At 43.6% G+C, this 14,885-nt stretch overlaps 1 protein-coding gene across 1 annotated transcript in view; it reads left to right on the forward strand.

Moving 5' to 3' along the window:
• SLC17A8 (solute carrier family 17 member 8) overlaps positions 1-14,660 on the forward strand; it is a 47,884-nt gene extending 33,224 nt beyond the window's left edge. Inside the window, exons 6-12 of the mRNA XM_032788520.1 lie at positions 4,156-4,242; positions 5,002-5,141; positions 7,535-7,684; positions 8,763-8,895; positions 10,648-10,758; positions 12,227-12,354; positions 12,946-14,660. Coding sequence (XP_032644411.1) covers positions 4,156-4,242; positions 5,002-5,141; positions 7,535-7,684; positions 8,763-8,895; positions 10,648-10,758; positions 12,227-12,354; positions 12,946-13,284 — 1,088 coding nt within the window. The 3' untranslated portion in view covers positions 13,285-14,660. The remainder of the gene's footprint in view (positions 1-4,155; positions 4,243-5,001; positions 5,142-7,534; positions 7,685-8,762; positions 8,896-10,647; positions 10,759-12,226; positions 12,355-12,945) is intronic.
• Positions 14,661-14,885: the final 225 nt, after the last annotated feature.

The following is a 14,885-nucleotide window of genomic DNA, read 5'->3' on the forward strand; positions in this document are numbered from 1 at the left end:
GAGACTAGGAAAAGGCAAAAAAGTGCAAAAAAGGGAGAATTTTTTTAAAAGAATGTACAGGAATTTTGCTGTATACATGTTTAATCTACAGTTTAATGAATGGGAAAACCCTGGCAAACTCCCTCACAACCCCAACCACCTTGGATGCTATGGATCACCCCCATTTTATTTTTGAAAAGAGAACTGGTAAGCATCACAGATCCACAGGATTGGTGCTATGGCTCCAGCTTTGGAACAGTCTCTGGGAGGATCCTTTCAATATGTTAGGCCCCCCAGGAGTCTCACTTTTCCTCTTGGGTAAGCCATACAGCTTCACTGCCTCCTTAGACTGGACCTCTGGGCCTTCAGCACTGCTGCTTCACACTGTGAGCCCTGTTTGACCAGTGCCAATGAGACAGATCCCTGAGGGAGACTTGTACAATCTTAGCGACTGGGAGCAATGCACCTCTGCAAGCAAGCATCTGCAGTGACACTCAGCCAGTGTTGTCAAACAGTAGGGTCTATTAGTCAGCTGGAACACAGCATAAAAGTCCTTGGTTAGCACAGGGAAATGAAGGTTAAAGCACAGTCTATTCTGGGTAGCCAGAGCCCAGCCAAGCTGCAGTGAACCCTATTGTTCAAACTCTGTCACCCTGTCCATCTGATCTCCTTTGTCAGATTCCCAGGTGTGTGCTCTCCACTGCTTCCCCCAGCCAACACCTACCTTCCATCTCTTCTCCCACCCTGACATAGTTCTTTGTTCCCAAGCTGGGGAGATGAGAGGCAAGGGACGTCCATATCTCTCTGCATCATTGGTTACTTGGTGTCCATGTTCAGGCAAGTGAATTTGCCACTTTCTTTTCAAGAGCTCCATTGACCTGGGACCTAAGAGCCCAGACAGCTAGAAACATTCGCACCCGTGTCTTAGCCTGCCCTGAGAGCACACAATCTCTTTGCACCCACTCTGTAACAATGCTGCATATAGGGGAAACTGAGGCACATAAGGGCTTCATAAAAATGTTAAAAAATTCCCCACTTTGTCAGATCAAAACCTTGCGTTCACTTTAGTTAATCCTGCAGGAGTAACTGGGATGTAGACCAGACATTAAACTCCAGTCTGAATAGTCACCAGTGAAAAGTATTGGCTAATGAGTTATTCCAAGAAACTAGCAGAGTGAGGTGCTCTCTGCATGTCCGACAATAGTTTGTACTTAGGTCAAAAGTGTTCATTAACAAAGTATGAACTAATGTCAAATAAACAGTGAAGACCTGAGTCTACCTCTTCCTCAGAATAATTCATTAGCAACTCTTCTCACGTATGGCTGAGTTAATCCAGGAAGACCTCAGAGCCAACTGGCAGACAGCCCGCTGTACGATAACGCAATCAGGCCAGACACCCATTCCCCCCAATACACTGTTGTCATAATATGTATCTAACAGGTGTCATGTAAGATATCATATGTAAGGTTACAATTTTGTCATGGAGCTTTCAGAAGTCATGGAATCCATGACTTCCAAAGACTTCCGTGATCTCAGCCCACAGTGGCTGGGAGCTGCGGCAGCTGGTGAGGTCCCCACACAGTTCCCAGCCGCCGTGGGCGGTGGGGAGACCCTGGAGTTCCCGGCCACTGTGGGCAGTGGGGGGCTTTAAGCCACCATGGTGGGGACACCACAACTCCTGGCTGTGGGGGGACCCTGGAGCTCTGGGCTGCTGCAGGCACCGCAGGGCTCTGAGTCACCACCAGGGCATCCCGCAGCTCCTGGCCCGCCCCCACAGCTGCCCAGCAGCTCTCCATTTTGTCATGGATGTTTTTAGTAAAACTCAGGGATAGGTCATGGGCAATAAAGAAAAATTCACTGGAGCCCATGACCTGCCTGTGACTTTTACTAAAAATATTTGTGACAAAATCTTAGCCTTAATCATACATAAACTGGTGATATGCTGGTCTTGAATATCATCTGTAATGGGTGTACAGGTTGTGTTCAAAGAATGATGTGTGTGTGCTGGAAATACGTTCTTAAAATGTGTTTGGGAGGCAGAGCAAAAACCCAGCTTGCCCTAGACAAGCTTGGTTAGAGGCAGAGGACCAAGAAAGTAAAGGTACATATAGGGTAAACAAAGCTGTCAAGCAGCAATTTAGAGAGCACACTTGGGGACAGAGTCTGCACCCCAGGAATACTTCCTGGCTCTGGAGGCAAGACAATGGACTTTGGGTAATACAAGGGAGCAGCACCTTTGGATTTTCTCAGCGGCGGGTGCCTTGGCCTGGAGTTGCTGGTAACCTAATATGAGTAACAAAACTGCTTAGGTGAAGACTGTAACTTGCGAGATTAAGTTTTTTAGTCACTAGAAATCCTGGTTTGTTTTGTTTGTAACCATACCTGTCTCTTTTGTTCTTGCTTAGTGGCACTTAAATCTCTGGTCTTTGTTAATAAACTTATTCTTGTTTTATTACAAAATGATCTCAGTGCTGTGTATTACAATGAAGTGCAAGACTCCAGCTAATCTACCAGGCGCGTTTTGTGCTCTGTGTCTTTGGAGACAGCGACCCTAATAATTTCTGTGGGAGTACAGTAAGAGGGACTGGACACTGAAAGGAGACATCTCTGGGGAAACAGGTTTTGCTGATTGTTACCTGCAAGGCAAAATTTAGACTGGCAGAGATTTGAAGACTTTGCTGGTGAGGCAGACAGGCTGGTGTGTCAGGGGGCTGACCCACATCTTAGCAGCAGCAGCAAAGCTCTCACCCTTACTAAGGCAGAGGGGTAACCCCGTGGTTCACAATTCTAGGTATCCTGCCCAGAACATATCAGATACCCAGTTGTCAGTGTTAAGCTAGAGTTTCATCATTAGTCTATATAAGTTCTCTGTGGAAATTCCTTTTTCAGATACTTAAATGCTCATGTCCTTTTCCATATCCCTAACCAATACATCACACACCTCTTCTGGTCTGGAACTCAGATTTCTTAACCTGTTGCCAGGTTGAAAATTGACTTTGTTTTTACTGTTTCTTCATACTATTAGTATAGTCCAGTGGTTCTCAAACTTTAGCAACTTGAGGACACCCATTTTGATTTACAGTTTTTCAGGGACCCCCAAGTCCCATGCTCAACCCTTGTCCTGCTCTCTTCCCTGAGGCCCCGCCCCCGCTTCCTCCATCCTCCCTCCCTCCATCACTATGTCTCCCCCACCCTCACTCACTTTCACCAGGCTGAGGCAGGGAGTTTGGATGCAGGAGAGGTGAGGGTTGTGGGAGGGAATTTGGGTGTGAGTTCTGTGCTCTGAGAGGCAGTTTGGGTGCAGGGTGCAGACTCTGGGCTCTGAGAGGGAGATTGGGTGCAGGAGGGGTTGAGGGGTGTGTAGGGGGTATGGCTCTGGGAGGGAGTTTTGGAGCACATTCCTCTGGCAGCGGTTCCTAGGCGGGGGTTCCAGGGGGTCTCGGCATGCTGCCCCTGCCTGCAGGCACTGCCCCCACAGCTCCCATTGACCCCCTACCCCCCACCCCCAGGTCAGCAGAGCAGCTTCCAGGAGCGGCATGGGGCCAGGAGAAGTAGGAAACCTGCCTTAGCCCCACTGTGCCGCTGGACTTTTGGCATACAGGAGGTGCTGGGAGGGAGGAGGCAGGGGAGGAGTTGATCAGTGGGGCTCGCGGACCCCGTGGGGGTTCCCAAGGAGCCCCAGGGGTCCATGGACCCCAGTTTGAGAAACAGAGCTATAGTCAGCATATTGTTTAACATACTGCAGGTCTAGACAAGCAATCCACTGTTACTAGCATTAGTGGAGCTTCACAGATGCTAGCATAAAGATGGGAGAATGTATTTAAATTCTCAGTCTAGAACTGTGACTGCTCAGTGCTTCTGAAAATCAGGCTGTTAACTTCTCTGTAGCACAATTAATCCATATACGTAATACAGCTTACCTACCTCAACATATGCTGCTGCATGATAAAGGTACCACTTGGACTTTGTGATGCTGGTCTTAAGTGCACACTGTAGTTGCTGGGTGCTGGAACTAGGGGTGCTGGCTTAAAGTGGTTTCCATCATATACAGGGTTTACAGTTTGGTGCACAAATTATTCCAGCCTCCCTGTGTAGTTGTTCTAATACCTATAGGAAATGAGTTGGAGGGATTAGATAACATAGCTGACATGGTTTCTCAATCCTTTTGATCTACAGGTTCTTACGCTGGGGCGGTGGTTGCCATGCCCTTGGCAGGGGTATTGGTACAGTATATAGGATGGCCATCAGTCTTTTACATTTATGGTGAGTTTACTGTAAAATGGCACACAGTTGGATCAGCACTGTTAGACAGTGTAGCACAAATCTATTTTAAAAGTAGTACTGATCAAAATTGTTCAGTCTTATTGTCAGCTTTCTGTGAAATATTAAAAGATACTATGGTAACATATTGTAAAATGCTTTTCAACTGTAATGATTTCAACATATAGTGCAGGGCTACATACTGGTGAGTCCTTGTGAAAGCCCACTTAATCACCTAGCGATGCCCCAAGCATGCTGATACATCCCTGAAGTTGCCTCTTAAATGGTAGGGACTCCAAAAGCCACACACAGTGGGGAAGCTCACCTATGCATGTTTGTCTGTCTGTTTCAGAGGTGGCATAATTCTCTTTGGTCCTTTGCACAGTGTGTGTTGCAAGGTTTGCCAATCAGGATCTGCTTACTATGTCTTTACATAACCCATACCAATATATTTTTTTTAGTTTGGATTAACCATGATTCCTTCCCCCCTCCACCACATCCCATGCAGATATATGCTTCTGCCTTCCCCCAAGCTCCTCAGGCACATAAATGCAGTGTGCTGAATAGCTGCTCAGATACCATTGTGATGGGCACAGTATAAATAGGCAGCTATAATTTTTCCATGTGAATTTGCGCAGACTTCCTGCCAGACTTTGATTTGATTTGGTCCTCAGATAAATAATTGAAACGTTAGGCATTACAGATACTTTACCATTATCCAATGGCATTTGAAACCAATCTGTTTTCCTTCCAACTGTGCAGGAATGTTTGGAATTGTTTGGTACATATTCTGGTTGTTTCATGCCTATGACAACCCTGCTGTACATCCGACAATAACCAGTGAAGAAAGGACATACATAGAAACAAGTATAGGAGAAGGAGCCAGCCTAGTTAATGCAAGTGTAAGTATAATTTAATGGTCATAGACAGAAAATACCTGGGTTTTGGTGGCCATTGTCATTTATGGCAAACAAACATCTTAAGACTTTGCATTATATCAATGTGTGGATAGGGATACAGTGTAGGACTTCAGCGTGCATAAGGGCAGCTTTGCTTTTCGTAAAGACTACAGAATCCAGCCCATGAATAAAAATATAAACATCTAATCAATCAACACAACTCAATGTCCTTTCAGCTCAAGGTTTCTACCCATGGCTAAACTTAAGGGATTCTGATCTCTCTTATGAATAACCCAACTGATCTCTCTTATGAATAACCCAACTGAGGTCAGAAAAAATGAAGTCAATGTTGCTACCTAGATCAGAAGCTGCCTACAGCTCATGTTAGTGGAAGTTCTGGATGCACAGTCAGGGTTCTCTGACACTCTTGGTCTTAAAACAGGCTAAGTTTTTTGTTTTTGCCCCCTTCTCCCACTCCCCAGACCTTTTCTTAGCTTTGTTACCAGTAACATCCTAGAAACCTAATCCCAAAATATATTTTCCAATCAAATTTGTCTTCCTCCATTTATGTAACTTGGTTTTGCTATTGTTTGTAAAAACAAAAGCTGTTTCTTGCTAACCTATTCCTTCCTGGCTTACATTCTTCAACACTCTGTAACAAAATACCCCAAATCTTCTTTTGATTATGGATGATTTGGCTAACAACTGTGGTGATTGGATAATGTGTCAAATTCTACCCTTGGACGCACACCTGATGCATTCATTGAAATCAATCAGACCTTGGCTGGAGAGACACATGCACATCCAAGGTCACCACTGCACCCTTAATATTAATTGGATCAACATATATACATCCATGTGGAGTTCATACCACACTGTGTACATAATGATCCATTTTAAAGAGAAGGAAAAAAAATATATCCACCTTGCCATCATTACAAATTGTTTCTTTTACGAGTTCTGTTGTCAATAAGTGTGGTTCTGAAGTAATTTTCTTCCTGCTGAACAGATTACTGAAGCATAAATGGAAACTCAAAATGAGAAGAGTGAATTGCATAAATTCCATTTGATCCCAGGAACTTTAGTTCAAGTCCCAATTTAGACTAAAACTGATATCTGCCTGTCACTTAGTTACTGCATATTTACAATTTATCAGATTGAATCACACCAGAAGACAATGAGGAACATATCAATGCTTTCCCGCAATTTACTTTATAATTCTTCTTACCTCTGTACCACTGTTGCTCTATACCAGTGGTTTTCAAACTTTTTTTTTCTGGTGACCCAGTTGAAGAAAATTGTTGATGTCCATGACCCAACAGAGCTAGGGATGAGGGATTTGGGGTGTGGGATGGGCTCAGGGCTGGTGCAGAGGATTGGGGAGTAGAGGTGAGCTGTGGCTGGTAATGTGGGGTTCAGGGTGTGGGAAGGGGATCTCGGGTGGCGCAGGGGTTTGGGGTGCAGGAAGGGGTCAGGACTCTGGGTCCAGACTCGAGGCTGGGGCTGGGGATGAGGGGGTTGGGGTGCAGGAGTTGGCTCTGGGTTTGGTGGGGGGGGTTCAGGGCTGGGACAGGGGGTTGGAGTATGCGAGAGGGTCAGGACTCTTGGCAGAGGGTGCAGGCTCTGGGGTAGGGCTGGGGATGAGAAGTTTAGGGTGCAGGAAAGGGCTCTGGGTTTGAGGGGTTCAGGGCTGGGGCAGGGGATTGGGGCACAGGGTTGGTATGAGGGCTTAACTCTGGCATCTGCCGGTCAGCAGCCCAATGGCATGCTAAAGCAGGCTTTCTGCTTGTCCTGGTACTGTGGACTGGGCTCGGCCCTGGAAGCAGGCAGCAACAGGTCCAGCTCCTAGGTGGAGGCGCGCGTGTGGCTCTTGACTGCAGGCACTGCCCCCCGCCCCCCAGCTCCCATTGTCTGGAAACTGGCCAATGGCAGTGCAGAACTGGTGCTTGGGGCAGGGGCAGTACGTGGAGCCATGTGGCCCCCTCACCTAGGAGCCAGACCTGCTGCTAGTCACTTCTAGGGCACAGCGTGGTGTCAGAAAAGGGAGGGACTAATCTGTCATAGCCGAGCAGCACTGCCGCCAGGACTTTTAATGGCCCAGTTGGAGGTGCTGACCAGAGCTAATGCACCCCAGTGCCTTCCATTCCGTGACCCAGTACTGGGTCACGACCTGCAGTTTGAAAACCACTGTTCTACACAGTATCTCAAAAGTCCTAACCCTTCAAAGAAAGAAGCTCTTTTTTGCTCCCAGCCACAAACCTAGGAGCTGATTCTCCACTTGCTTAGACCAGTGTAAATCAGTAAAGTTTCACTGGGGGATACAACCAATATGAAAGGAAAATCTGTCTTTGCATTGCTTTTACCTATACAAAAAGTCTTCAATTTGTCTGTTCTAGCAATTTAGTACCCCTTGGAAGAAGTTTTTCACTTCAATGCCGGTGTATGCAATCATTGTGGCAAACTTTTGTAGAAGCTGGACCTTCTATTTGCTGCTTATAAGTCAGCCTGCTTACTTTGAAGAGGTCTTTGGCTTTGCAATTAGTAAGGTAAGTTTCTTAATTCCAGCTCTTGCACTTTGGACCTGCTCCTGGAAGGTGCTGAGAGGCCTCAACTCCCTCCAAAGCCAGTTATAGCTGATGATATCAATATTTATTTTAAAGCTTTTTTTTCTTATTTGTATCTATTTAAATTTTCACAGTTGTGGGAAATTATTGTGGGGAGAGGGGGTCCAGACAATAATTACTGAATGACATCAGACATTGAGATAGAAAATTTTAAAACTTTTATAACCATTAAAACACAAATTGTCAACATCACATGTCAAAATATACAAAGTAAATATCCTTAAATCAAACCCTAATAAGTTCTCAAGTAGCATTTTTCTTTCTCTGCCTAGCCATAAATTTCAATTATTATAGATGGAATTATGTTTGTTGGTTGCTGTGTATATGGTGAAAACAACGTTTACTGACATTTACCAATAAAAATCTAATCCTTCTAAGCCTGTTTATAACAAGTGCAGGGATAAGTGGAATTTTAACTTTCTTCTAATTAATTCCTTGGCAAGAGTAACTATAAGAATCAGAAAAATGTTTGAAAATACTAGGATGAGATTCCCAATCTTTCTCTGGCTCCTCTAAGCTGACAGAGAGGGACAGAGTGGCATAAAAGGGCCCTAAAATCCCCATTTCAGGCTGAGGGAGAATTCCCCTGGTGCAGAAGCTATGGAGAGAGCCATAAAGCTGCCACCCAAGGTCCCCCTCACAAGCCCTGGTGTAGGGGACCCCCAAAGGCAGGATGGGGGCCGTACATTTCTGGCAGTGCTGTGGCCTACTGGCCAGCCAAAGGAGGCTGCCATAACTTAGGTCTCCTGGGCTGTCTAAATTATGCCAAGGCTGCTCCAGCTCCTAGAACAGCACAAAACTGGGATGTCACAAAGGTGACTTAAAGATTCCATAACCCCCTTCTCCCTGGGCTTAAAATTCTGTAAGAGGTGCAGCCCAGAATCCTCTGCCTTAGCGTCTGTTTAGACAAATACATTCCAGAGGAAAAAATATTGCTGAACAAAGGATAAAAATAGAACGAGAGAATACATGGGCTTACGTATATTTTGTTTAATTTCAGGTTGGCCTTTTGTCTGCAGTTCCGCACATGGTCATGACAATTATTGTTCCCATTGGTGGGCAATTAGCTGACTTTTTACGAAGCAGAAAGATTTTAACCACTACCACTGTAAGAAAAATAATGAATTGTGGAGGTACTGTTGGCTTTTACAGATAAAACATATAGTCATGTGTTGCAATTTCTGCACAAATCACAACTTCTCTCTCCATAGGTTTCCTATTTTCCCCTCTCTATGCCCAGAGAGTGACTGCCAACTTCCACACTGCAGCTCCTTTCTGCTGCAAACTTCCTGGCTTTATATCTTAGCCATGCTCTCCCCACCCTGCCAGAGTTACCAGCAGGGGGCTCTGTCTTTCTGCTGCGTCTACCCCATGGCATGTTTGGCTGCACTCCCTGGCAGCTGGGTCTGGGTGGAGAGCAGGATGGAACCACTTCTCACACTGGCTGAAGTTGACTCTGTGCAGTGCAGCAACTGCCTGAGAGAGAGCTTGGCTGGGTAGGCAGCGGTGTACCACCCCCTCTGCTCCCTGCCAAGACCTGGCTACTGAGGAGAGGGGCTAGGCAAGCCAGAAATATGCTGGGATGGAGGGCAGTAGTGGTTCTGGGAGGGGCTAAACATACCCCAGGGGGAGGCGCAATGGAGGACAGAGCCCCTCTCTCCTTTCCTCCCCACTTCAGCCTGAGCAGAAATCTGCAGGGGGAGGAGCACTTGACCCTGCATGCTCCCCTATGTGTCACCTATGGTATGAGGTGAACATCCCATCACAGATATGTTCTTGCTACGGATACAGTTTTGTCGTAGTAAAATTAGGCAAAATTCATGGTACAGTCATAAAAATGTACAAAATCAGGGTACAGTCAAGGCAACAAAAATGGGTAACAATTTAACAATAAAGTATTACAGTGTAACTCGGAGGCATTGACACTGACCCACAGGCTGGGTGACCACCGAGGTGAGTCAGGGAGCGGAGGTGGTACTCCATCCCCGAGCCCCACCACGCAGGGCTGAAACCCGAACTCACGGGCATCTCTTAAAGTCACAGAATCCTTGACCTCCCTGACAAAATTGTAGCCTTAGTTATTGTGTAATTGCTCAGCTGGGGGGTTACACCTTCCTCTGAAACATCTGGTGCTAATCACAGTCAGAGAAAAGTTACTAAGCTAGATGGACCCTGGAACTACTCTAGTTTGTCAGTTCCTTTGTTCTTATGTCCCTATACATGGCACGGTATGAATTAAGTAAATCAAGAGTTGCACCTGCTTGGAGCAGGTGTGAATTTGACCCTAAATCGTCAAGGAACATTCTCAAATTAACTGACCAGGGGATTGCCATCATGTCACCCATACTTGATGCACCTGGAAGAATGGTCACTACTTCTTAACAAAGACAGAAGTTAGTTTCCGGAAGTTCCTTGTGGTACTTGATGATTTATAATATTAATGTCTCACTGCTGTTTGAGAAAATCTCCTTTTACTATTATGACAAAGGCCATCTCAGATCATTAGAGTTGAAATGAATTAGAAGACAGAGATATTTCTCTTTTTTCCAAGTTTGTTTATTTTAGGCAATTGACAGCACCTTCCATATTCAGTAATTACTTTCACTGTTTCCCGGGTATGTCAGTGTGTCAGTTTCCCTGGTTGTTTTGTCTGGGGGTCTCACACAGCAACAGGGAAAAGAAGAACTATTAAAATAAATAAACATACAAACAGTAAAATATTATTGTGACTCACAAAAAATTGGCAACTGGGTTCAGTGGCAACTGTAATGCCCCAAAGTGCATTAACTCATATTTTAAAACTCACTAATTGATTAGTCCTTATTGGTGTCTTTTTAACCAGTATATTTTATAGAACTTAATCTAGTCCTGTGTTTCATTTGCAGGTTTTGGCATGGAAGCAACTTTGCTTTTGGTGGTTGGTTACTCTCATACAAGAGGTGTGGCTATTTCCTTCTTGGTGCTGGCAGTAGGATTTAGTGGATTTGCTATTTCAGGTAAAGCTTCATCTTATTAATCATTATATTAGCTACTTACATAGCTGCTTATGGGAAAGACCTGTTTCCTGCTGCAACAGAATGATTACTGCAGTACCTGCGTTTTTTTTTTAAATATATATATATAGAGAGAGAGAGGGTGGAGTTTGTAAGAATCTGAGTCTTTATCACTCTAGGGTTTGCAATACCTCCATGCTCTTCAGATTGCAATGCACATTTACCTCAGATTAGGCTGTTATCATTCAAAACATTAAACCTAATAGGATACAGAGCTAACTATTCTGAAATTCAAATGTAAGATGAGAAGGTTTGAAATGTGATTTAAACAGCCAGTATAATTTTCAGACTGTAATCATGTGGTTCTGTTTGTTTGCTCCTTTAACAGCACCCCCTCCAGTCCATCTATACCTCTGATACTTGCAGAAAGTGTATGAATTACCGCTCTACTGCCTGTACCCTAGTTGTCAGTTTGCTTTTCCCCTGCCAGCTGCACCTGCTGGGTTCATCAAGCTGTGTGTCCTATAACTGTTTCTGCCCCGGTGCCGGTAGTTCCTTTCAACTCCATGGGCTTATCCAGCAACATGCTGGGGCTCTGCAGCTCCTTGGACACCATTGTTTTTCAAATGGTGATTTCTGTTTATCAGGAATTCCTGTTAATGAGCATGGAAAGCTGATCACAGAGTTATCCTGATAAAGAGGAAACTTGTGTTCCACTGCAGAAATATCAGGATTTTTCTCATTGGAGAGGAGTTGTTATTTCTAATTCCAATTTTACCAATACCCAGCCTTTCTAGTGCTTTCAGTTCACTCGAACTCTTGAGAAAATACAATTTGGAATTTACATGGCTTTTCCTTGCAGGTATCCGCAGCTGATACGCACAGCTTTTGTTACCTCCAGTATTACACTGCTTGACAATCACTTAAATTGCTTTTTATCTTTTCTAATAAAATATTTATCCACTAGAAATCTACAGGAAATGTAATTAAACTTTCTACTATATGTTCTGGCTGTCTGGTATTTTGGTAAATTGTCACTAAAACTACAGGGAAAAAATGTTTCTGAAAAGTCTCCCTAAATTAAAGCATGAAACTGAGTTGAAGAATTAAAAAGACCCAAATTTATGAGGAGTTAATTCTTTAATTAAAAATTCAATGTTGGGTGCATCACTTCAGATGCTCGGCGACTGCAGGCACTGAAGCCTTAAAGGATTAAATCATAAAAATAAGTAATATCTCCTGTACTATGTTATGCCCCAAAAGTGGAGATGCAGGGGTTAAAAGAAGGGGGAAGCAGGATAAAGGGGTGCAGCTCCCCTTCCTTTGCTAAAAGCAGATGGTTAGCTCCCCATTCTCCCTGGTTAATGCACTGTGGATTCCCTCTCCTTTTTCAATCTCCTTTTAAGCAAATCATATTAGCCCCATGGCATGAAACTGACTGCACAGTTGATTGTTGCTGCTGCTGTTACAGGATTTAATGTCAACCATTTGGATATTGCACCCCGGTACGCCAGCATTCTGATGGGGATCTCCAATGGTGTGGGGACACTGTCGGGAATGGTGTGCCCGCTCATTGTTGGTGCAATGACTAAACACAAGGTAATGTTTCCTTACCTGGTTCTAGAATGAGGATTAAATTACATGCAAGATTCAGATCATTTCAAAGGTTATTGGATCCCTAATTTTTTTCAGCTGTATGTGTTTTTTTTCCCCTTACCAAAATGCTAGGTGCTATATCCTCAGCTGGTATCAATGGAAGAGGGATACAGTTTACACCTGCTAAGCATCTTGCCCTGAAATTTCACTAGGGTTCTGTCTTAGGGTGGTATCATGCTCTCCTGCAGAAAAACCCGCAAGAGTTACTTGGAAAATTGCAGTGTAAGACTGCTGAGGTTCCTGAGCAATCATTGCTCTGAAATGGGGTTTGACTTCTCGAGTTTAGAAAGGGGCGTGGCCTTCTAACTTCATGAGTGTCCTACAACCCACGAGGAAATCCCATTAGTATTTTATTAGCTATTGTTATGGAGGAAAAAGAAATATTCTTTACAATTATTTTCTTCAAATGTTTTATTTATAAAACTAGGAATCCAACAATCAATCAATGTACAATGTATGCTAACTCCTGGTTTAATCCAGAGGTTAGTATTTCCATTTACTGCAAACCTGATGAGTCTTATATCATTCTTTCAGACCCGGGAAGAGTGGCAAAATGTCTTTCTGATAGCAGCTCTTGTGCACTACAGTGGAGTGATATTCTATGCTATCTTTGCTTCTGGTGAGAAGCAAGAATGGGCTGACCCTGAAAGCCTTAGCGAAGAGAAATGTGGCATAATCGACCAAGATGAACTGGCTGAAGAAACAGAACTGAACAGTGAAACTTTTGTTAGTCCAAAGAAAACGTACGGTGCTACCAGTCAAAACAACAATGTGCGGAAAAAGGCATGGAGAAAGCAAAAGGGAGTAACGCAGGATATAGAGGAACAGACTTCCTACCATTATGAAAATGGAAATTTTCAAGATAGGTCATAATATCTGAAAATGTGTGATTGTGTGGCAAGTGCCCCCATCCTCTCCTGCCCAACCACCTCCTAGTCAGACCGTATGCATATGTACTTGCTTATTCATTCATGGAGAATCCTGCCAAATGGCTAGATGTAAGATGTAGTAATTCTCTCCTTGTAGCACAGAAAAAGAACTAATAGAAATATAACTGGCAAACCTAAGTCTGGCTTTCAATCAGATCTGTGTAGGATGGACTGAGGGCTCCCTGTACAGCCCTATGGAATTTAGCAGAGTTCCACATTGGTGTAGTGGGTCTGTCTGCTTGGCTCTGATTGTGGGAGCAGGGCCTTTCAAGTAAGGAAAAGGCCATAATAGGTTGTGGGATTCATGGTAATTTAATGACATTTCCCCTACTACAATGTGTGTTTACTAGGAAGCCCATAGATACAGAAGTCTGGCCATGATTGTCCATGTAGGACAGGGGGTCTCAAACTGGGGGTCGTGACCTCTCCAGGGGTTGTGAGGTTATTACATGGGGGTCATGAGCTATCAGCCTACCTCCCAAGCTCCACTTTGCCTCCATGATTTATAATAGTGTTAAATTAACAACACATTTTTTACATTTATAAGGGAGGTCACACTCAGAGGCTTGCTGTGTGAAAGGGGTCACCAGTACAAAAGTTAGGTGAAGTTTTAGGTTCCTGCTGAGAGGTGAGAGTGAAGGAAATTTAAAATGATTAAATTAAATGTGGTCACTAAACAGCAGGAGGGAAATGTGTAACCAAGATTGCTGAAACTATTATTCCAACAATGCTTTCATTCAAGGAGAGAAACTTTTTTCCTCATACGTGATGCACCCAGGTTGGATAAAGCAATATAATGGCTACTGTAGAAATTATTTCCCTCAAGCTCCCCCACCCCCAATTTTGTGTTGGCATGAAAAAATAATTTTAAAACAAAAATCATCTTCCCATTCATCTTAGTCCCATAAAGATAAGATTTTCACTCAGTTCATTATCGTAAAGTGCTTTAAATATATTTTTCTAGGGTAAAATTTGGATAAAACTATAGGCCTCAGCCTAGCAGCCCTTGTTTATGTGAATGAGATCACTTACATAAGTAAAGTCTATAATTTTGGGCCTATAACTCTTTCCTTTTACATATTGCTGCAGTTTCTCCATTGCTATGAATGAGGTACAGTATATTTTTTGGGGGGGAAAGGGTTTCTATTTAAAGAAATGACCTGATTCTCAGATATTCTAATCTTACTGTCTCTCTGCCATCAGTATATGTTTGATATCATAAAATGGCTTTAGATTTTTTCTACCATCTTTGGAAGCTACCAAGATTACAATGGAACGTGCTATATCATCTTAAACCATTAGCTGCAGTCAAAAACTCATTGTGGCAATAATAATATTTTCTTAATGAAGAATTTCACAAAACTGTTTGTTTTACATTATGATAAATGTCTCAGTAAAATCAAGTAAAATGACCCCGTTTACTTTGTGATGTTTTATGTCATATCTCAATCTTGTTATGTGGGGTTATGATGCATCATTTATAGCCAATGTAAAGTGCATGATAAGATTAGCAATTTAAAACATGTTATAGACACTAATCTGTCT

The sequence above is a fragment of the Chelonoidis abingdonii genome, chromosome 1, assembly GCF_003597395.2.
Source record: "Chelonoidis abingdonii isolate Lonesome George chromosome 1, CheloAbing_2.0, whole genome shotgun sequence".
Classification (NCBI taxonomy): domain Eukaryota; kingdom Metazoa; phylum Chordata; order Testudines; family Testudinidae; genus Chelonoidis; species Chelonoidis abingdonii.